The 23,322-nt window shown below is 45.3% G+C and overlaps 1 protein-coding gene across 3 annotated transcripts in view; it reads right to left on the minus strand.

Moving 5' to 3' along the window:
* The window catches only part of snx9b (sorting nexin 9b), a 307,428-nt gene extending 300,933 nt beyond the window's left edge, over positions 1-6,495 (minus strand). For all 3 annotated transcript variants that reach the window (XM_068044778.1, XM_068044777.1, XM_068044776.1), the window contains exon 1: positions 6,352-6,495. In XM_068044778.1, coding sequence (XP_067900879.1) covers positions 6,352-6,363 — 12 coding nt within the window. In that variant the 5' untranslated portion in view covers positions 6,364-6,495. The remainder of the gene's footprint in view (positions 1-6,351) is intronic.
* Between the last annotated feature and the right edge of the window lie 16,827 nt (positions 6,496-23,322).

Consider the following 23,322-nt stretch of genomic DNA (forward strand, 5'->3'; position numbering starts at 1 on the left):
AATACCTGCAATTCTGAGAGATAAGTTAGGGATGCAATTACATGAAATAGAAAATATAGGGGTGATAAGGGGAAAAGATTACATAAAATACTATGATATATTACCCTATGTTATGGAAATGTTGTGGAAATTGGAAAAGAGGTCATTGGAACAACATTGTCCATTGTCTGAGTGTAGTCTGGAAAACCAGGTGGTCATATGTCCTCATCCTATATATAAAATGGCAGAATCAAAATGTGGATTTAATGCCACTATAAATTGCACCATGGAGACTAGGAAAGCATTGTCAGGGCTAACCCATGTGGCCTATATGAGAAAGGGGAGATATTGCTTAACCACCACAGCGAAGGAGTACCAGTATGGACATAAACGGACTTGTCCAGTGAGCAACAGTACATTTTGGTTCAACCCACAAATACCAACCAGAGTAGGGAAGATGGAGTTGGTAGAGATACATAAACAAAAGACAGAAACGATAACTGTGACACAAAGGAGGATTTGACAAATTACCTCCGGGAATATGAATATACTATTCAGCCATTGCCCACACGCTTGGGTAAAGAGAGACAGCAGCTAGAAGTCATTGCTGTAGTGTACTACAATCTGGAACAACAGTCGAAGATGCTACAAGATGAGATGGACGAGATAAATGATTCTACCTGGCAGGAGGACTTATGGAACTGGGGGTCAAATGTGCAGATACACCCCTGGTTTAGAATTATCTCCCATGTCCTGATAGTGGTTTTGGGTATCATGGTGTTATATGTGATCTACTTAATTTGGCAATTTAAGAAATTAATTAGGCGATGTATGAATACAGGTTGGACAGCTACCTGAAAAGCAATTGGTGTTCGAACTTGCTCTATAGAAGGAGAGACAATTAGTTATGCCATAAAAGGGTAATTGTATAACCTTTTCATATATACTTAAAATGAATTAATGATCAATGTACTCTAAGAATGGAATTGTATTATGTTTGTACAATCGATTATGTAATAGTGATGCTTAAATAAAATTGTAATTGTACAAGTGTACTACCTTTTATGTTGTAAACAAGTAATTGAAGCCCCTGCAAAACCTATGATTTTACAGAGTTCCCACGGGGCCCTCCTGTAGCACAAGCAGGCAACGTATTGAGTGTGACCCCTCTGGGTGTTGAAAGCTGTTTCTAAACAAGTAGAGACCATTAAAAGGCACCTAGGTGGGATCAAGGGAATGATTCTTAAAAGTGTTTTGAAAAATCAAAGGGGGGACTGTGAGAACAGAATTTGAGAGAACAAAATAATATGGGGACATTTAAGATGAAATAATTAATCAATCATGTATTACTAACAAAATAACCTCGGAGCTGCACAGACAGCTTATCAGAAATTACTTCATAATTTCAGGGCTGCAGAGGCAGCTTATCAGCAGAAACTAACAGGACAGCTGCAGACTGCTTAATAATAACCCTTTGTATAACAGTCAGCCTAACGGTTCACAAGGAGATAAGGGGATGGGAAACTGGAGTAAGAAGTTAAAAACAAATTGACAAGGCAGTACCCCAATCAGGCCCCGACACCAAGAAACTGCAGAAGTTTGTAGACCAATTGGGAACAAAGAGTAGGTGTTACTGATTTGTATGAATAACTATAAAAAGGCTTGATTTGACACGAAGTGTTCAGTTCAGGGGGATTAGTTCGGGGGTTAGTTTAGCGCATGTGTTGCTTTTAGTTTTAGTTCAGTTCATTGTTAATTGTTACATCTTCAGAAAACTTAAGTACTGCAATAAAGTTTCTTAAAGCTACAGTCGGGCTTTGTCTCTTTTCGTGTAACCCATGAGATCATAAAAAACTGAGATCCAACAGTGGCCTTGTCCAATCTACACCTTCTCCTTTGTTATCTCTTGCCCCACCCCCACCTCACTTGTTTATAACCTGTGACTTTTCTAATATTTGTCAGTTCCGAAGAAGGGTCACTGACCCGAAACGTTAACTCTGCTTCTCTTTTCACAGATGCTGCCAGACCTGCTGAGTAGTTCCAGCATTTCTTGTTTTTATTTCAGATTTCCAGCAACCACAGTATTTTGCTTTTATTAACTTCCTCTCTTGTTCTTCCTAAACTGCTAATACAGCATGCAATTCTTCTTCCCTACCATCTCAAAGTTGAAATTAAAACTCAGTCTCCAGGACTTCAAAACTGACCTTCAATTTTTCTCGTACAATCTTCAGACTTTTAAAGCCCAAGCTTCACATTATTAAATCACCACTTCCTAATTTGCTATCTCTTATCCTTTTCAACCCTGGTAATGAATGCATCATGAACCTTGGTCCTTTACCCTGGTTTCTCAAAAAATGTAAAAGCACCTACTAGTCTATATGCTCAGTACTAGATCAGGAAGCATTTTTCTTCTAGGTTATTGGGAGTTTACTTTTTGAGTGGCATGGAAGAAAACAGGCCATATTTTCTATAAACTAAAATAAATGACTGCCATACTTTCTGAATAAGGTTTGGCAGATCTGCCAATCTGAAATGTGCATACAAAAGCACAGTAGAAAAAATGGTCAAGTGAAGGACCTGTCAGATAATCAAGGCCTCCACTGTGAATATTACTTTATCTTACAAAGAGCTCTTAAGTACCAAGGGCACTTTTCCATGTACACCATTTGTTCAATTACTCTTCTGAAATAATAGACCAGCTAGAGGTTGAATGAGGCAACGGGAAACAGGTCCTCTGCATGAAGTCCAAATCTTCATTTTCTGAATAAGCATCTAATGGTCTTTAAGAGCAGACATCATATCCATTTGTCTTCAATTTTTTTCAGAACAGAATTACATCACAGATTTGGCAACTGGTTCAGGAAGAGAAGTTGACAACCCTGCTCAGCACAGACAGGAAGAGCACGAGAGGAGAGAGACCAGCACCGATAGGAAGACCATGAGAGGGGAGAGACCCGGCATGGACAGGAAGAGCACAAGGAACAAAAAAGATCCAGCAAGTAAATATACAGTTGAAGTACTGGTGTGGAAAAAGGGCATTCATGGGCACCAGTACTGGGACAGGAAGGAGCTGTACCACGGAGATGGACTATACCTGATCCTGGGACCAGGGTCCTAGCTGAAAGGATAAATAGTGTTGTAGAAAAGGATTTAAAAACCATAATGTGGGGGAGGGGACAGGTAGAAATAAAAATAAATGAAATAGCCTAAAGTTGAGAAAGCAAGATGAGAGCAAAGTCCAGATCATAAATACAGTTAATAGCATAAATACTTTAGGTTCAGAAAAACATAGGAAATGAAATTAAAATATAAACAGGAATGATGAAATCAAGGCATAAGTTTTTTTTAAATGAGGAAATCAGCATCAGAGCAAAACTGCAGAGTAGGGTTTGTTGCTCACTAAAAGTTCTAAAAAAAAATGAACATAGCATAAATGATAGAACAAGCAAATTAGAAGCCTAAATCTAGCTTAAAAGGGCAAGACATAATCACCATCACTGGTATCTGGCTACAAGCTGCACATGCCTATTCCTGCTCCTATTTTCTATGTTTCTATGAATGGGAGGTAAAAGGACATAATTACATCATTAGTATATGGGTGAGTAGGCAGTAGAAACGTTCTGGATATAATCAAGAGGAGATAAAGTTGCAAGACTTTGGGGGTAGTTGTCCAGGTATCTCCTGAGAACTGTGATAAAGTAGCAAGATGTATAAATTCAAAGACAGAGAATCTTACGGCAAAAGCAGAGTGGTTATAATGGGAGATAATTTTCACTCAGACCAGGAGAAGCAGAATAGCAAGTGCCAAAGGCAGCAAATTTCTTGTGTAATCAAGACAGTTTTTTGGAACAATATATTTCTGAAACAAGAAGATAAACCATACTCAATCTAGTGATCAGTAATGAGCCAGAATGAGTCAACAATCTAAATGACAAGGAGGCATCTCAGTAAGTGACCATAACAATCTAATTCATCACATGATTGAAACTGGGTTGAGAGGGAGAAGGGCGAGTCACAAACCACTGTTTTAAATTTAGGTAAGGCTGATTTTGAAGGGATGAGCCAGAAATTGACCACAGTGAACTGGGCAGAACTGTCATCAGATAGAACTACAGATGAACAGGGAAATGTCTCCAATGAAGTATTTGGTACAATACAAAGACCTGTACATACCCTTAAAAAGGTCAAGAGCTGTACTTATATAATTAAACAACCGTAGTCAACAAAAGAGGGGTCATATATTTAAAAAAAGAGAGCTTAGATAAATGCAAAGAATAGTGGAGATCGGACTAACTGGGAAAGATATAAAGAACAACAAAAGGCTGTGAAGTAGTAAGAACCACAGAAATAGGAGAAAAAAAGCAAGGGTTATCAAGGGCAACACTGAAGATTTTTACAAATATACTAAAATTAGGGGGTGATCTAATTCAAGATGATTAAAGGATTTGTTAGAAGAAAAAAACTATATTCTCTGGCGTGAGAATCCAGAACAAGGGCAGGGGCATACCTTAAAGTTACATCTAGGCAATTCAGGGGTCATGTTGGAAAACACTTCACAAAAGTGTAGTGGAAGTCTGGAACTCTACCTCAAAAGATGAGGAGGCTAGATCAATTGAAAATCTTAAAACAGAGATTGATTGATTTTGGTTAGGCAAGGGTATTAAAGGATATGAAACTAAGGTAGTGATCTAACTTAATGGTGGAACTAGAGGTGCTGAACAGCCTACTCCTGTTCCTATGTTCCCAGTCTGACATACAAGTTCCACATTATAGTGGTGATATGCCCAAAAGCAGATCCTCTGCTCATTTCTCCATGCCTCAAGGTCCTGCACTTTCCTCTTCAGTTGATCATAAAAAAAACATCTAGGAGAAATGAGCAATATGACAAGGGGAAAAAGTACAGGAGATTGCTTCCCATTGCCTTCCTCATGTGTGCTTTAAAAGAAACAAGTCCTCTTTCTGAAGGTTCCTCCACCCGCAAGAAGCTGTTGTCCCTCGAAGTTCTGGTTCTTCCGCCATAAGCACTGAAAATTTGCTGGCTCTGCCATTGGTCATGGCTCGTAACCCTGAGTATAGGACCCATACCTGGGCCTGTGGCGATTCACAAAAGGGCAGGGATGACCATCCCGAGGTCTCAAATGACCCTACTAACCCACACAATGTAGTCATCTCTCAGTTCCCTCAATGCAACCAGGGATGGGCAATAAGTCCAGGCTTGCCAGTGTTGCCCACATCTCAAAGAATAAAGTTTGCAAAAAAACCTGGCCCAGTGAATCATGCATGTCGGTGTCAAAATGCAATGATTCAAGTAATCTCAACTATCAGAAGTACTTAGATGGGAATCTTTTGAGCACAAGAAACTTAGAATATGTGAAGGTAACTGTGGATCGTGGGTGAATACTGCAGGTTTTAGACTTTGAAATAACTAAAATCTATAAATGCATACGCCAATAGTAGATACTGTAGAGGCATTGCCCAGAACATTGACAACAGAAATGTTGCAAAAAATGATTGAGTGCATCACGTGCATTAGATGAGTCACCGTGTTTTTTACGAATGCTATTACTGAACAAATCATGTGAACACTCCATTTTCTCAAAAGACTTCGTTACACCCAAAATAAATCACTGGGATTTGGAAGCGACGGTGTGTGGTTTTAACACCTACGAGTATTTTGACACACCCTTAATCGCACTGAAGTCCCACGTCTATTTGACGGCTAGATGGGAATTTATGTGCTTTTCATGGACTGTGTTACGATGCAATTAAGATCTATCGCATAAAAATCAAAATTGACATCCCCGCGAATCGCGTGTCACTAGTTTTCGTCCCTCTCAAATCAAGCTTCATTTTGGTCAATACTGGACTCGGCAGCAGACCAAATGATCACAGCGGTTACCAATTAGTCATTTTAGGCAAGGCTAGCCTAAATGTCGAGGTAAAATATCCCAGTTTATGTACTGCTTATGTGGCCGTTCATTCCGATGTCTACCGCCGTTTTTCTCCAGTCCTGTCTTTGAAACTTTATGAAACCCAGCGTGTGGCAGAATTTAATTCCCTACTCAATCATTTTATCTCATAAATTCGGTTAGAAAAACTTTCATCTCCCGAGAGAGCCGGCTGCAGCCGCCTCTCCATCCTACAAGAAATGGTCTGTTGTCAAAAGCAAAGATCCAGACCGGAACACTTCCGTAACCAGCGCGGGCTCGGATGTACCGTCAACACGGTTGCAGCAAATTCCACGGGCCCAGCGCGACGCGGGCCCTCCGGGCGAACGCTGCGCAGAGTAGCACGAGCTCGGATTCTCCAACCGCCCGCGCTCGAGCCCCGGCTCCCGAACCGTCCCCGCGAAGTGTGCATATTTCTCATTACCTTAGTAGCCATTCTGTCGCCTTGGTCTCTGCGCTAGTTTCACTTCCTCGATTTTGTTCTAGTTAACCCCGCTGGGGTGTATTTTTCCTGCTCCTGTACCAGACAGGGAACATTTAATACATCACTAATACAGGGATGGCCTTTGACCTCAGCATACTTTGATTTGCACAACTTCTAATAGGGTACCCACAACAGCCGAAACTTAAAAAAAAGTTCAGAACCTACTCACCTTACTAAAATTGAAATAAATAATTTGATATATTTTAATGTCTGTCTTGTTTAGATATACGCCTTACTAGTTTGGGCTCCGTGACAGACTTTGTCACCATGACGTTTGAGCACGGCTGGTTCTGTTTATGAAAACAAATATATTTGCAAATATTATGGAAAATCAGAAGTTAAGGGCGACGGGAGAATGCAACTCGAATACATTATTTCTCAATCATTCACTTAATTCTAGAGTATACAAGTCAATAACAGGGGGGGCAGGGTGTGGTCATCAGTAGGATGGAGAGAAATCAGGGGTTGTTCAGTCGTCGGGGATGGTGCGCGGGGGGGGGGGAGGGGAGTGGAATTATCACGGACGGGGGGGGGGGGGGGTGGGGGGTTCAGAAACAGGGGCCTTTTACTGAGTTAGCAGCAGGAGTAGTAGTGACATTCAGAAGTCGGTGGGCGAGGCTGAGCCTGCAATCCATCAAGAGACTCAGGTGGGGGTGAGGTGGAGGCGGGGTCAGGGGGGGGTGAGGTGGAGGCGGGGTCAGGGGGGGGTGAGGTGGAGGCGGGGTCAGGGGGGTGAGGAGGAGGCGGGGTCAGGGGGGGTGAGGTGGAGGCGGGGTCAGGGGGTGAGGTGGAGGCGGGGTCAGGGGGTGAGGTGGAGGTGGGGTCACGGGGGGTGAGGTGGAGGCGGGGTCAGGGGGGGTGAGGTGGAGGCGGGGTCAGGGGGGGTGAGGTGGAGGCGGGGTCAGGGGGGTGAGGTGGAGGCGGGGTCAGGGGGGGTGAGGTGGAGGCGGGGTCAGGGGGGGTGAGGTGGAGGCGGGGTCAGGGGGGGTGAGGTGGAGGCGGGGTCAGGGGGGGTGAGGTGGAGGCGGGGTCAGGGGGTGAGGTGGAGGCGGGGTCAAAGGCGGTGAGGTGGAGGCGGGGTCAGGGGGGTGAGGTGGAGGCGGGGTCAGGGGGGTGAGGTGGAGGCGGGGTCAGGGGGGAGGTGGAGGCAGGGTCAGGGGGAGGCGGGGTCAGGGGGTGAGGTGGAGGCGGGGTCAGGGGGGGTGAGGTGGAGGCGGGGTCGGGGGTGAGGTGGAGGCGGGGTTGGGGGGTAAGGTGGAGGCGGGGTCAGGGGGGTAAGGTGGAGGCGGGGTCAGGGGGGTAAGGTGGAGGCGGGGTCAGGGGATGCGGTGGGGGTGAGGTGGAGGTGGGGGAGGGGTGGTGGTGGCAGAGATTGACTTCAGGAACCTAGGTATCTAGTACACAATCATTTCCTCCCAGTCTGGCACCCCAGAAGTGAATGCATGCTTCTCAACAAAAACAATACACCTCGTACCAGGACTTCAGTCATGACAGATGCAGGTAGAGGCAACAGTGACTAACAATTTTAACTTATGTAATTCTTAAAACATGTATATATTAAGCACTTGTTTGCAGAGCACAGAGCTTGGAGACAGAGCCTGGTGAATTGCAATCGGAGTGGAAGCTGAGAATTTGGTTATAGTAGGAATTTAGTGAAAAGGAGAAAGGTGATTCTCACATCTCCTCAAAAGACGAACCAGCGTTGCAGAACCCAAGGATTCTAAAATAGTAGCTAGGTTAAGTTTCTGGAGGTTCTTTTTGTTTACTGATTACAGTGATTTTTGTGAAGCTTGAGTAAATAATTTGTCTTTGGTTAGTTTGCTTTGAGCAGTGAATAGACAAATAGCTCTATAATTTAAGAACATAAGGAATAAGAGCAGGAGTAGGCCATATGGCCGGTCCAGCCTGCTGCGCCATTCAATAAGATCATGGATGGTCTGATCTTGGCCTCAACCCCACTTTACTGCCTGTTTCCGATAACCCTTGACTCCCCTATGCTTCAAGAATCTGTCCATCTCAGCCTTGAATCTGTTCAGTGACTCAGCTCTCACTGCTCTCTGGGGTAGATAATTCCAAAGATTCATAACCCTCTGAGAGAAGAAATTCCTCCTCATCTCCATCTGAAATGGGAGACCCCTTATTTTGAAACTGTGCCTCCTAGTTCCAGATTCCCCCATGAGGGGAAGCATCCTCTCAGAATTTACCCTGTAAAGCCCCCTCAAAATCTTACATATTTCAATAAGATCACCTCTCATTCTGCTAAATTCGAGTAGAGGCCCAACCTGCTCAACCTTTCCTCATAAGACAACCCCTTCAACTCAGGAATCGACCTAGTGAACCTTCTCTGAACTGCCTCCAATACAAGTATATCCCTCCTTGAATGTGGTGGCTTAGTGGTAATGTTTTTTTTAGAGATACAGCACTGAAAGAGGCCCTTTGGCCCACCGAGTCTGTGCCAACCATCAACCACCCATTTTTTATACTAATCCTACACTAATTCCATATTCTTACCACATCCCCACCTGTCCCTATATTTCCCTACCACCTACCTATACTAGGGGCAATTTATAATGGCCAATTTACCTATCAACCTGCAAGTCTTTGGCATGTGGGAGGAAACCGGAGCACCCGGAGGAAACCCACGCAGACACAGGGAGAACTTGCAAACTCCACACAGGCAGTACCCAGAATTGAACCCAGGTCGCTGGAGCTGTGAGGCTGCGGTGCTAACCACTGCGCCACTGTGGACTAACGATCCAGAGGCCCAGGCTCTGCGAACATGAGTTCAAATCCCACCATGGCAACTGGTGGAATTTAAATTCAATTAATAAATCTGGAATTAAAAAGCTAGTATCGGTAATGGTGACCATGAAAACATTGTCGATTGTCGTAAAAACCCATCTGGTTCACTAATGTCCTTTAGGGAAGGAAATTTGCCATCCTTACCTGGTCTGGCTTACATGTGACTCCAGACCCACAGCAATGTGGTTGACTCTAAATGTCCTCTGAAATGTCCTAGCAAGCCACTCAGTTGTCAAAGGCAATTAGGGATGGGCAACAATTGCAATTGCTGCTCTTGCCAGCAATGCCCACATCCCATGAAAGAATAAATAAGGAAAACCAAACTGTATGCAATACTCTAGGTGTGGTTTCACCAACTCCCTGTAAATTGTAGCAAGACTTCCCTACTTTTACATTCCATCCCCCTTGCAATAAAGGCCGACATTCCATTTGCCTTCCTAATTACTTGCTGTACCTGCATACTAACACTTGTTACATTTTGACACCCAGATCCCACTATACTGCAGCATTCTGTAGTCTTTCTCCATTTAAATAATATTTTGCTTTTCTATTCTTACTACAAAAGTGGATAACCTCACATTATACTACATTAGCCAGATTTTTGCCCACTCAATTAACCTATCTATATCCCCTTGCAGACTCTTACGGCTGAATTTTCCCCACAGAGGCAAGAAACAGCTTTGTTTTCAGGTGCTGAACCCGCCTCCAGTAGGAAACTGATTAGTCAAGATTTTCACATAGGTGGGCCCTTAATTGACATGGAGATGAGTTCTCTGTCCAATTAAGCGTGGTGGGCGGGCACTTGATGCTGGAGGGCCAATCAGAGGCCTTCCAACTTCAGAGAAGCATCTGGCTGCAGTACAAGGTAAGTAACAGAGAGGGCGCTTCAACAAGAAGGTAACCTCTCAGCCACTTGTTAAAAATGTTAATTAAAAAACATAAAAAGCAGCCAAGCCACCACTGTGGGGGCAGAGGGGAGCAGGCAGCGCGGAGGGGGTGCCTCTACAGGGTGATCTCTGGCTGTACCCCCACCCAAGCCAGCTGGGAGGGCCTATAGGCCTGCCTGGACCACTGGCACTCCAGCCTGCCACTGGGTGCCCGCCTCCAGGCAGTTGATCTGCCTCACCCGTCATGTCGGGAAACTGGAGGCCGACTGGAAAATCCCAGTCGACCTCCATTTCTTACTTTCAACAAGGCTCTTAACGAGCCTAATTGCCTGCCCGCCTAATGGCCAAGATCGGGAATGGGGTCGGGAAGCTGGCTTGCCAGCTGGCATTGTAACTTTCAGGTCCCGTCCGCCTCCATTCCCGACGTCGGCTGGGCCCAGAATTCAGCCCTTTGTTTCCTCCCCACAACTTGTTTTCCCACTTAAATAAGAGCAAAATACTATGAATGCTGGAACTCTGAAATGAGAACAGAAAGTGCCGGAAATACTCAGCAGGTCAGGCAGCATCTGTGTAGAGAGAAACAGAGTTAACCTTTCAGGTCTGTGACCTTTCATCAGAACTGGCAAAAGTTAGAAATGTAACAGTCTAAGCAAGTGAAAGGGGGGAGGTGGGAAGAAGAACAAGAGGGAAGGTCTGTGATAGTACAGAGGGGGGAGAGATTAAATGACAGAGATCTCATGGAACAGAATGCAAATGGAGTGCTAAACAGTTGTAGTAAAAGACAAAGCGTGAGTCCAAAGAGAGCGCTAATGACAGCGTAACAAACAGTTCTGTCCAAAAGCAAAAACAAGTTTAAGACTTAAAAAAAATAAATAATAATACATAAATAAATAAAAATAATAAATAATTAAATAAATAATTTAAAAAAACAAAGGGGCTCATGGCCTGAAATTATTGAACTCAATATTGAATCCAGAAAGCTGTAGAGTGCCTAATTGGAAGATGAGGTGCTGTTCCTCGAGCTTGCGTTGACCTTCACTGGAACGCTGCAGCAGGCCGAGTACAGAAATGTGGGCATGAGAGCAAGGTGGTGAATTAAAATGGCAAGCAACCTGAAGTTTGGGGTCATGCTTGTGGGCCAAGCGGAGGTGTTCTGCAAAGCGGTCATCCAATCTGCGTTTGATCTCCCCAATGTAGAGGAGATCGCATTGTGAACAGCGAATACTGTATACTAAATTGAAAGAAGTACAAATAAATCACTGCTTCATCTGGAAGGAATGTTTGGGGTCTTCAATGGTGAAGAAAGGGGTTAAAAGGGCCAGTATTACACCTCCTGTGCTGTGGGAAGGTGCTGTGGGAAGGGGACGAGGTGTCAGGGGTGATGGAGGAGTGGACCAGGGTGTGACGGAGGGTACGGTCCTTTCGGAATGCTGATAGGGGAGGGAAGGATGTGTTTGTTGGTGGCATCACGTTGGAGGTGACGGAAATGGTGGAGGATGATCCTTTGGATGTGGAGGCTGGTGGGGTGGAAAGTGAGAACAAGGGGAACCCTGTCGTGATTCTGGGAGACAGGGAGGGGAAGGGGTGAGAACAGAAGTGCGGGAAATGGGGTGGAAACACACGAGGGCCCTGTCAATCACAGTGCGGAGGAACCCTCTGTTGAGGAAAAAGGAATATATATCAAAAGCGCTGTTGTGGAAGGTTGCATCATCAGAACAGATGCGTCGGAGATGGAGAAACTGGGAGAATGGAATGGATTCCTTACAGGAGGCAGGGTGTGACAAAGTGTAGTCGAGGTAGCTGTGGGAGTCAGTGGGCTTATAATCAATACTAGTGGACAGCCTATCCTCAGAGACGGAGACAGAAGTCGAGGAAGGGAAGGGAAATGTCGGAGATGGACCATGTGAATGTGAGAGAAGGGTGGAAATGGAAGCAAAGTTGATGAAGTTTTCCAGCTCGGGATGAGAGCAGGAAACAACATCGATACAGTCATCAATGACCGCTTTGTAGAATACCTCCGCTCTGTCTGCAAGCGTGACCCCGGGCTTCCAGTTGTTTGCCATTTTAATTCACCACCCTACTTTCGTGCCCACATTTCTGTCCTCAACCTGCTGCAGTGTTCCATTGAAGTTCAATGCAAGCTCGAGGAACAGCACCTCATCTTCCGATTAGGCACTTTACAGCCTTCTGGACTCAATATTGAGTTCAATAATTTCAGGCCATGCGCCCAATTATTTTTTATTTTTATGTATTTTCATTTTTATTTATTTATTTACTTTATCATTTATTTTTTAACCATGTGCTAGTCTTAAACTTGTTTTTCATGTTTTTGCTTTTGGACAGAGCTGTTCATTATTCTGCCATTCGAACTCTCTCTCTGGACTCATGCTTTGTCTTTTACTACAACTATTTAGTAGTCCATTTGCATTCTGTTCCATGACATCTTTGTCATTTAATCTCTCCCTGCTCCGTCCTTTCACTTGCTCAAAGACTGTTACATTTCTAACTTTGGCCAGTTCTGATGAAAGGTCACAGACCTGAAACATTAACTCTGTTGCTGCCAGACCTGCTAAGTATTTCCAGCACTTTCTGTTCTCATTTCATCTTTGTATCATCAGCAAATTTGGCTACAATACACTCGGCTCCTTCATCCAAGTCAACAACGACAACTTATGTTTATATAGAGCCTTTACCGCAATAAATCACCCCAAGGCGCTTCACTGGAGTATTATTAAACAAAGTATGACATTGAACCACAAAAGGAGACATTAGGTCAGACGACCAAAAACTTGGTCAACAAGAAGTGTCTTAAAGAAGTAGAGCAAGGTGGAGAGGCGAAGAGATGTAGGGAGGGTATTCCAGTGCTTGGGGCACAGGTAACTGAAGGCACAGCCGCCAATAGTGGAGCGATTACAATCAGGGATGCACAACAGGCTAGAATTAGAGGTGCACAGATATCTTGGAGAGTTATGGGGCTGGAGGAGATTACAGAGATAGGAAGGGGCGAGACCATGGAGGGATTTGAAAACGAGGATGAGAATTTTAAAATCAAGATATTGCTTGACTGGGAGCCAATGTAAGGTCAGCGAGCACAGGGGTGATGGGGGAATGCGACTTGGCGCAAGTTAAGACATGGGCAGCAGAATTTTGGATGACAAGTTTACAGAGAGTAGAATGTGGGAGACCAGTCAAAAGTGTATTGGAATAGCCAAGTCTAGAGGTAACGAAGGCATGAATGAGGGTTTCAGCAGGAGATGAGCTGAGACTGGAGCGAAGTCAGGCGATGTTACAAAGGTGGAAATAGGCAGTCTTAGTGCTGGCATGAATATGAGGTTGGAAGCTCATCTCAGGGCCAAATGTGACACCAAAGTTGCAAACAGACTGGCTTAATCTCAGACCAGGAAGAGGGATGGAATGGTTCCTGCAGATTGGAAGGTACCAAATATCACCCCAATATTTAAGAAGGGAGGGAGAGAGAAAACAGGGAACTACATACCTGTTAGCCTTGCATCAGTAGTAGGGAAAATGTTAGAATCTATTCTAAAGGATGTGACAAATGGGCACTTGGATAATAATGATCTGATTGGGCATAGTCAACATGGATTTATGAATGGGAAATCATGTTTGACGAACAGTTTGGAGTTTTTTGGAGATGTTACTTACAGAATTGATAGAGGAGAGTCAGTGGACATAGTATACTTGGATTTTCAGCAGGCTTTTGATAAAGTCCCCCACAGGTTAGCAAAATTAAAGCACATGGGATAGGAGGTAATATACTGGCATGGATTAAGGATTGGTTAACAGGCAGAAAACAGAGAGTAGGAATAAACGGGTCATTTTTGCATGGCAGGCTATGACTAGTGGGGTACCCACTTGGGCCCCGCTGTTCAGTACTTGGGCTCCAACTGTTCATAATATTTATCAATGATTTGGATGTGGGGACCATTTCAAGTTCGCAGATGACACAAAACTAGGCGGGAATGTGTGTTGTGAGGAAGATGCAAAGCCATTTCAAGGGGATTTGGACAGACTTAGCGAGTGGGCAAGAACGTGGCAGATGGAATATAATGTGGAAAAATGTGAGGTTATCCATTTTGGTAGAAGGAACAAATGTGCAGAGTATTTCTTAAATGGTAAGAGATTAGAAAGTGTAGATGTACAAAGGGACCTGGATGTCCTTGTCAATAAGTCACTGAAAGCTAACATGCAGGTACAGCAAGCAATTAGGAAGGCTAATAGTATGTTAGCCTTTATTGCAAGAGGATTTGAGTACAGGAGTAGTGAAGTCTTGCTTCAATTGTATAGAACCTTGGTTAGACTCAGAGGGTTGTGAATCTTTGAAATTCTCTACCCCAGAGGGCTGTGGAAGCTCAGTCATCGAGTATGTTTAAAGTAGAGATTGCCAAATTTCTAAATACCGATGACATAAAGGGATATGGGGATAGTGTGGGAAAAAAGACATTGAAGTGGATGATCAGCCATGATCGTATTGAATGGTGGAGCAGGCTCGATGGGCTACTCGTGCTTCTATGTTACTATGAGTCGGTAACTGGGGAACAGAGTTTGGAGCGGGAACCGAAACAATGGCTTCAGCCTTCCCAATATTTAATTGGAGGAAATTTCTGCTCATCCAGTACTGGCTGTCAGTTAAACAGTCTGACAATTTAGCAACAGTGGAGTAGTTGAGAGAAATGGTGGTGAGGTAGAGCTGAGTGTCGGCAGCATACATGTGAAAACTAGTGCTGTGCTTTCAGATGATGTCACGGAGGGGCAGCATGTAGATGAGAAATAGGAGGGGGCCAAGGATAGATCCTTGTCATTAATATAGATTGTAAATATTTGAGGCCCCAGTACTGATCCCTGTGGATTAGATTAGATCAGTTATGAAGAAGGACAAGGAGCAATGTAGAATAAAAATACATAACTGGAGGAGGGATAATTTCAGCAAGTTGAGGAGGGATCTGGCCCAGGTAAATTGGAGTCAAAGGCTGGCAGGCAGAAATGTAATTGAGCAATGTGCGGCCTTTATAAGAAGAGATGGTTTTAGGTACAATTTAGATACATTCAGACAATGGGGAAAGGGAGGCAACCAGAGCCAGAGCTTCCTGGATGACACAAGAGTTACAGAGTTGGATGAGGCAGGAAAAGGAGGCCTGTTACAGATGTCAGCTGAATAACACAAGGGTGAATCCAGCTGAATATAAAAAGTAAAGAGAAGTGAAAAAGAAAATAAGAGGGGAAAATGGGCAGTATGAGAATATTTTGGCAACTAACATAAAAGGGAACACAAAGGTCTTTTACAGGCATATTTACGGCAAAAAGGTTGTCAGAGAAGTAGCGGGCCGTTTAGGGACCAAAATGGAGATGTATTGGTTGAAGCAGAATGCATGGCTGAGGTTCTAATCGAGTACTTTGAATTGGTGTTTACCAACAAAGCGGACTTTGCTGAAGTTTGGTAAATGTCAGGATACTGGATTAGGTCAATATAGATCAAGAAGAGGTACTAGAATGGCTGGCAGTCATTAAAGTGTGTATGTCACCCATTCTGGATGGGATGCATCCTCGTGTTGCGAGGGAAGTAAAGGTAGAAATTGCAATGGTGCTGACTACAATCTTCTAATCCTTCTTTGATAAGAGGACTGAAATACTGCAAATGTTACACCTCTGTTCAAAATAGGGGAGAAGGATAAATCTGGCAATTACAGGCCAGTCAGTTTAACATCAGTGGTGAGGAAGCTTTTAGAAACAACAAGCTGGGAGAAATTTAACAGCCACTACGACAAGCACAGAGTATTAAAGGAGAGCTGGTGCAAATTTCTTAAGGGAAAATTGTATTTAACTAACTTGATTGAGTTTTTTGACAAGATAACAGACAGTGGATAGAATCATTGGCTTGGATTTTCTGGGCCCTTTCGCAATGGGCTTGATGGAGAGAGGGAGCAGAATATCGGAATGGAAGATGTTGGGACGGAAGACCAACGTCTTCGGGTCACAACTGGATATTTCAAAGGTTGGCCGGCATGGCGGGAGGACCTTGCGCGACAACATGTCATGAAGGAAATTAATTAGCTGATTGACAGCAATTATACCGGTGTTCTTAAATTTTCCAAATAGTGCCCAGGAACCACAGGGCTTCACAGCCTTGCCAGGTATAAGGAGGCAGCAAGCAAGCGGAGGTCAGTGCTGGCTTCAGTTGGTAACCATCGTGAGAGCCATCGTGGCTTGGCAGGAAGTGTGGAGCATTGCGGGCATTGGCATTCACAGTCAGGAGTGGGGGAAAAGGTGCCAGCATTGCAGGGGCATGCTGCCAGAGTGCCATCTGGGAACTGGCACTTGTGCTGATTAAACAGGGAGAAGTTGGGGGGAAAAGGCATCTGGATAAGAGGCTCTGGAAACTGAGAGTGACCAGATGCCATGCGCCTCATTAACTCAGGCTTCAGGACCTCTAGTGAGGGGGAGCAGCAGGGAGGGAGAGAGCTGCAGCCACAGGCAGCAGGGCAGCAGCAACCTCTGGGCCACAGGAGCGCCAGCTTTGCAGAGAGGAGACAAGGGCACAGAGGAGCACGTGAGCAGCCTCCTGCACGCAGAAGAGGGTATCCTCCAGCCAGGGTGTATCGTCAGAGGCTCAGCTACTTTCAAATGTCCGATGGGCAGTGTCGATGAAGACTGTGCCTCTCCAGGGAGACCGTCACAGATCTGTGTGCCATGTTGCAGGATGAGCTGAACCCCATTGGATGTGGTGGCCATTCAATTGCAATGATTCTGAAGGTCACCATGGCCCTGAACTTCTACGCCTCTGGTTCATTCGAGGGATCCACTGGAGATATGAGTGGGATCTCCAGTCTGTGGCTCATCGATGCATCAAGGTGGTGACCAATGCCCTGTTCAAGAGGGCCAACGAATACCTGCGTTTTTGCACCAATCTGAATGGTCGAGTTGAGAGAGCCATTGGGTTTGCTGAATTTCCCCAGGTGGAGGGTATGATTGACTGCACATGTGTGGCCATTAAGGCTCCCACAGGCCAACCAGCAGCCTTCATCAACAGATGTACAACTGGTCTGCGACCACCGAAAGATGGATCCTGGGAAGCAGCCATGACACCTACATATTAAGGCAGTCCCAGGTTTTTTGTCTCTCTGCATGCCTTGAGGGATGGATCCTCGGAGACAAGGGCAACACACTGAAGACATGGTTACTTACGCCTGTGAGGAACCCAAGCACGGAAGCAGAGGACAGATACAACACATTCCATGGGGCAACCCGAGCAACCATTGAACATGCCATAGGTCTCTTGAAGATGTGATTCAGGTGGCTAGATTGATCTGGTGGCGTCCTTCAATATGCCCCAGCAAGGGTCTCGTGAATCATGTTGGTGTGCTGTGCTGTACACAACCGGTGCTGCAGAAGGAGGAGGTATTGAACAATAAGGATAACGTGGACCGCGATACCTCCTCTGACAATGAGGATGTGGAGGAAGCTGCTGACCAGGCGATGGATGACAAAGGACCACAGGCAAGATGCAATGAGATACTCGCAAGGAGGCATGTTTCAGATGACCCTTGTTAACTGACCATCCCTGCCAATAAAACTTCATCTTTCTACAGCATTGTTGTCGCCTCCTTCATTTATCATTCTATCACCCTTTGCCCAGTTACACATTGCACTGTGGCACGGGAAAAGCAACGACCCCATGTGGTATGGTCCCTCCCATCCAGCCCTTTGAGGGAGCCAGGTTATACCTGAAGTCCCAGAGGCCCACAAGAAATGGAAGGAGATGTTGCTACACTGCATTACACCTTTATTACACAGGAAAAGAGAATGCAAGGTTTTACTCTTTAACAATCTTTTCACCCTTGAACCCCAAGTGTGCTAGGTGCTCTTCTTAAATCTCTTATGCATGCTCCTACGTGGTGCTCCCCCTGCACTGTCAGCTGAATTGGAGGTAGGCTGCTGACCTTGCTTCCCCATGGCTAGGGATGACCTTGGTGGTCGTCCACTGGCTGCCTGGGGACCGGAGAGCCCCGGCATGCTGAAGGCCTCCTGCACAGGTACAGGACACTCTTCTGTCGTCGTAACTATTTGAGGTCCTGGTGTCACTGGCAGAGGGGCTAAGGAGCTGCTGTTTGCACCATGAGTGTCATTAGCGGAGCTGCTCCTCCTTCCTTACAAGACACACTTATACCTCCCTGCTCATCTGAGTAGTCTGAGGAGCTGGCAGCGACTCCAGGTGCCTCATGACCCTCGTCTAGCCATTGCTGCACATAACTCGTGGATGTGGCAATGATTTGCAGATCTGCATGCACCTCCAGCATCCACTGAGTGGTCTGCTGGATCTGGCTCCCCATGAGGGTCACCAAGCTCTCGATGAAGGAAGCCAAACTCACACATGCCAGGGACATGGCAGCACTCATGGCCTGGATGGATTCCTCCATTATCTGTGCCAGGGTGCACTTACCCTCCCAAAGCTCCGCCAGATGTTCCTGCGCCTCAAGCTGTAGCTGCAGCATCTGCCGCCTTACTGATGACTCCAGAGGCATGGCATCAACCTGAGGCTTGGCACTGCCCTGGCTTCCCCACACTCCTCCGATTGTCAGTTACCTCAGCTGTCACAGCCTCTGGCAGTTACTTGGACACGTGTGTACTGTTCTCACCAGGTTTTGATCCCTAATCTACATGTGAATGGTGTTACGACCGACCGCTCCAGTCAAAGCCCCCAATAAAAATATACGATTCTGATTGTAATGGGAGAAATGCACTGTTAATTCAATCCTGTCCCTCCATAGATTGCCTAACATATCATTTTAAACTTTCCAAATTAAAGAATGACACAGCCAAATTGTAGCATCTATTAACCCCTGAATGATGCTAACCAAACCAGGTGTCTTTAAATCAACAAATTAACTGTTTAATTAGAAAACTAAATTCTTAAACACTATGAAGATATAAACAACATTTAAAATAGAAAAAATTAGAGTCCTTGCAAATTAACAGTCCAATGTTGCTTGAAGTCCTCACAGCCGTCCGCTGGGGGAGAAAGGTTGTTCCACTGTAGAACAGTCCATGGTCTAACTCCAGCAGTAAGTGATGCTTCCTTCTTCAGTGATGGATTTCAACAATTAACAACTTGCAAACACTTTCAATAGAATCAATCAGACTTTTAGAGTTTTTGAGGGATAAAAGACTGTCACAGTTTAACTTCCCTTCCTTCAGTTTAACTTACCAGAGATCTCAGTTTTGGCTTGACTTTTTTTTAGAATTTTGAGAGATAATAATAATTAAACAGACAAAATTCTCTTCCTTCAGTTTAAATGGCTGAGAGCTCTTTTTTTCAGGTGCTAACACCAGCTGTCTGTCTGTGTTCTCTGTTAGAACAAACTGTCTCCAACTAAAAAGCCCGTTCAAAATTGAATTGTAACAAATGTATCGTGTGATGCTCAGTCCAAGTGGTTGAATCCAAGGTAACAAGAATGCACCCTTTGAATTGCAATCTCCGAATGGCTGTTGCTGGGTAACCAGGATGCATTCTTTGAAGCTGGTTGCTTCCCTCTCCATATGCTTGTATCCAATGGCAACCAAAATGCATTTTCTCTTTAAGTCCTGAGGCTTGCTGGTTCTTAAAGCAGTACTGATCCTTTGCACACCTTAAAGGCAAACCACATATTCCCCAGAGAAAAAAAACTACAGCACCATGACAATGGATACTCACCAATGTGAGAGTATCTGTGCTGGTGGAGGGTGCGGGAGAATGATGTGATGGTAAATCCTCTGAGATCCCTTCCTCCTTCTTGGGGCGGGGTGGGAGGGGGGGTGGCAGCTGTCCCCCGGTCACTGCAGTGCTCTGTTCTTGTAGCTGACCTGCCTAAGAGAAATGATAGATTAAAGGGTTATGCATGTTCCATCACATCCTTCCAACTACTCCTAGCGTGGAGCACCATGTGTCCAGTGGTGGACATATGAGCACTATGCCTCATGCTCGCCAGAGGCTCCCTTGTGCCCATCCATTAGGCCACTCACTCTCGTGTGTCTGCACTCCTGTCTCACCATCTGTGAGGGAACGGCCCTCATGCTGCCCTGATAGTTCCAGCACCTCCTCTCCAGGGGGTCAGGAAGGTCAGCAGCCCGCTGCTGGTCTTGGCACTTCCCTTGACGTTGTGGGTTGTCTTCTCCTGCAAGCACAGAAATGAACAATGTTAGTCACCCCAACAAAGACAAGCAACACAGCTAATGGGGGCGCACGAATGCCTCCTGCATGTGGCCACTCTGGAATGACCTTGCTAGAGTCAACATTGACAAATAGGCACCATTGACCAAGATGCAGCCATGCCCCTGTCAGGATATGCTACTGCCTGACCCCATTGCCCTCGACTGGGTGGGCATTCCGTCTCCATCAAATTCACCCTCACACATTGCCACATGTGAGTCCTTAAGGGAAGCAAAATGTGGAGTTCTCACCTTGGCAGAACAAATAAGATCATTCACTTGTTTGTGGCATGCAGCCACTTTCTAGTGATGATCCCCATGGCTGCTGACCTCCTCTGCCATCTCCATCCAGGCTTGCTTTGTCGGGGGGGGGCGGTCTCTTCCTCCCGTCCCTGGGGAAGGGGACCACCCGCCTTGCCCAAGCAACCTGGAGGAGAGCCTGCAGGGAGACATCACTGAACTGTGGGGCCTCCCGGGGTCTTTCCTTCTGCCATTGCCTCAGCCAATTTCATCCCAGGGTCTTCAATTCTTGCAGATGTCTTGAGAGTCCCGATATTAGTAAGTGCTGGCAGCCGTTTTGCTAAGGTGCCATCACCTCCAATGGCATGATATCATGCCACCTTACTGCCCGCCTCTGCTCCCATACTGGTCACCCCCCCGACCTGTAGGGTATTAATTGGCCAACCGCCGGAAAAGCACGCTCAAGTGGCAATGGCGCCCACTTCCAGTCCTGATGGCAGGACCGAGGGGCTAAGCACAAAATTCAGCCCATAGAATCATAGAATTTTTTTTTTTATTTACAGATACAGCACTGAAACAGGCCCTTCGGCCCACCGAGTCTGTGCTGACCAAGAACCACCCATTTATACTAACCCTACAGTAATCCCATATTCCCTACCACCTACCTACACTAGGGACAATTTGCAATGGCCAATTTACTTATCACCTGCAAGTCTTTGGCAGTGGGAGGAAACCAGAGCACCCGGCGAAAACCCACGCGGTCACAGGGAGAACTTGAAAACTCCGCACAGGCAGTACCCAGAATTGAACTCGGGTCCCTGGAGCTGTGAGGCTGCAGTGCTAACCACTGTGCCACTGTGCCGCTCTGTTACGGCAGAGAAGGAGGCCATTCAGCCCATTGAGTCCATGCCGGCCCTCCACAGAGCTATCCAGTCAGTTCCACTCCCCAGCCCGATCCCCGTAGTCCTGCAAGTTTATTTCCTTCAAGTGGCCATTAAATTTTGTTTAGAAGTCATTTATTGTCTCTGCCTCCACCACCCTTGTGGTGGAGTTCCAGGTCATTACCATCCGCTGCGCAAAAAAGTTCTTCCTCATATTTCCCCTGCATCTCTTGCCCAAAGCTTTCAATCTGTGACCCCCTAGTCCTTGTACTATTAGTTAATGGGAACAGATTTTCCTTGGCTAATTTATCTATGCCTGTCATAATCTTGTACACCTCTGTTAAATCTCCCTTCAATCTCCATTCTTCTAAGGAGAACAACCCCAGCTTTTCCAACCTAACCTTGTAACTAAAATCCCCCATCCCTGGAACAATTCTGGTAAATCTCCTCTGCACCATCTTAAGGACTCTCACATACTTCTTGAAGTGTTGTGACCTGAACTGGACACAATTCTCCATGTCGTTGTTAGTTCTTTTGAATCTTTTAAATTGGTGTCCTCTGGTTTTTGACCCTTCTGCCAATGGGAACAGTTTCTCCCTACCTACTCTATCTAGACCCCTCATGATTTTGAACACCTCTATCTAATCTCCTCTCAACTTTCTCTGCTCTAAGGAGAACTACCCTAGCTTCTCCAATCTGTCCGCATAACTGAAGTGCTTCATCCCTGGAACCATGTAAATCTTTTCTGCACTCTCTCTGAGGCCTTCATATCATTCCTAAAATGTGGCGCCCAGAATTGGACACAATACTCCAGTTGAGGTCAAACCAGCATTTTATAAAGGTTCATCAAAACCTCCTTTCTTTTGTACTCAATCCGTTTTTAAAGTCCAGGATCCTGTATGCCTTTTTAACTACTTTCTCAGCCTGCACTGCCAATTTTGATGATTGGTGTGCATATACCTCCCCTGTTTCTCTGTTCCTGCACCCCTTTTAGCATTGTACCTTTATTTTACTTTGCATTTCCTTGCTCTTCCTACCAAAATGTATCATTTTGCACTTCTCTGCATTAAATTTCATGTGCAAGTGTCTGCCCATTCCAGCAGCCTATCTATGTCCTCTTGAAGTCTATCACTATTCTCTTCACAGTTCACAAACTTCCAACTGCAAATTTTGAAATTGTGCCATGCACACCCCAGTCTAGGTCATTAATATATTTCAAGAAAAGCAGTGGTTCCTATTACTGACCTTATGAATCCCACTGTACACCTTCTGCCATTCCGAAAAACAGCCGTTCACCACTACTCTCTGTTTCCTGTTACTCAGCCAATTGTGTATACATGCTGTCACTTTCCCTTTTAATCCATGGGCTTCATCTTTGCAGGCAAGCCTATTATGTGGCACATGAGGGCAGTGCACTTGATGTTGTGTATGTGGACTTTCAAAAGGCATTTGATAAACTACCACACAAAGATAATATGCAGCTACAGCAATTAGGAAGGCAAATGGTACATTGCAAGGGGGTTGGAGTATAAGAGTAAGGAGGTCTTGCTGTAATTCTGTGCAGCTTTGGTGGGATCACACCTGGAGTATTGTGTACAGTTTTGATTTCCTTACCTAAGAAAGGATATACTTGCCTTAGGGGGAGGACTTGATTGATTACTGAGATGAGAGGGCTGTCTTATGAAGAGAGATTGAGTAGAATGGGCCTATATTCTATACTTAGAATGCCGAGAGGTGATCTCATTGAAATGTATAAAATTCTTAGCGGCTGAGAGGCTGTTTTCCCTGGCTGGAGAGTCTGGGGGTAATAGTATCAGAATAAGGGGTCAGCATTTAAGACTGGAATGAAGAGAAATTTCTTCACTCAGCCAAAGCCTGTCCATCATCTACAAGGCACAAGT

This window comes from Heterodontus francisci, chromosome 13, assembly GCF_036365525.1.
Source record: "Heterodontus francisci isolate sHetFra1 chromosome 13, sHetFra1.hap1, whole genome shotgun sequence".
In the NCBI taxonomy this organism is placed as follows: Eukaryota; Metazoa; Chordata; class Chondrichthyes; order Heterodontiformes; family Heterodontidae; genus Heterodontus; species Heterodontus francisci.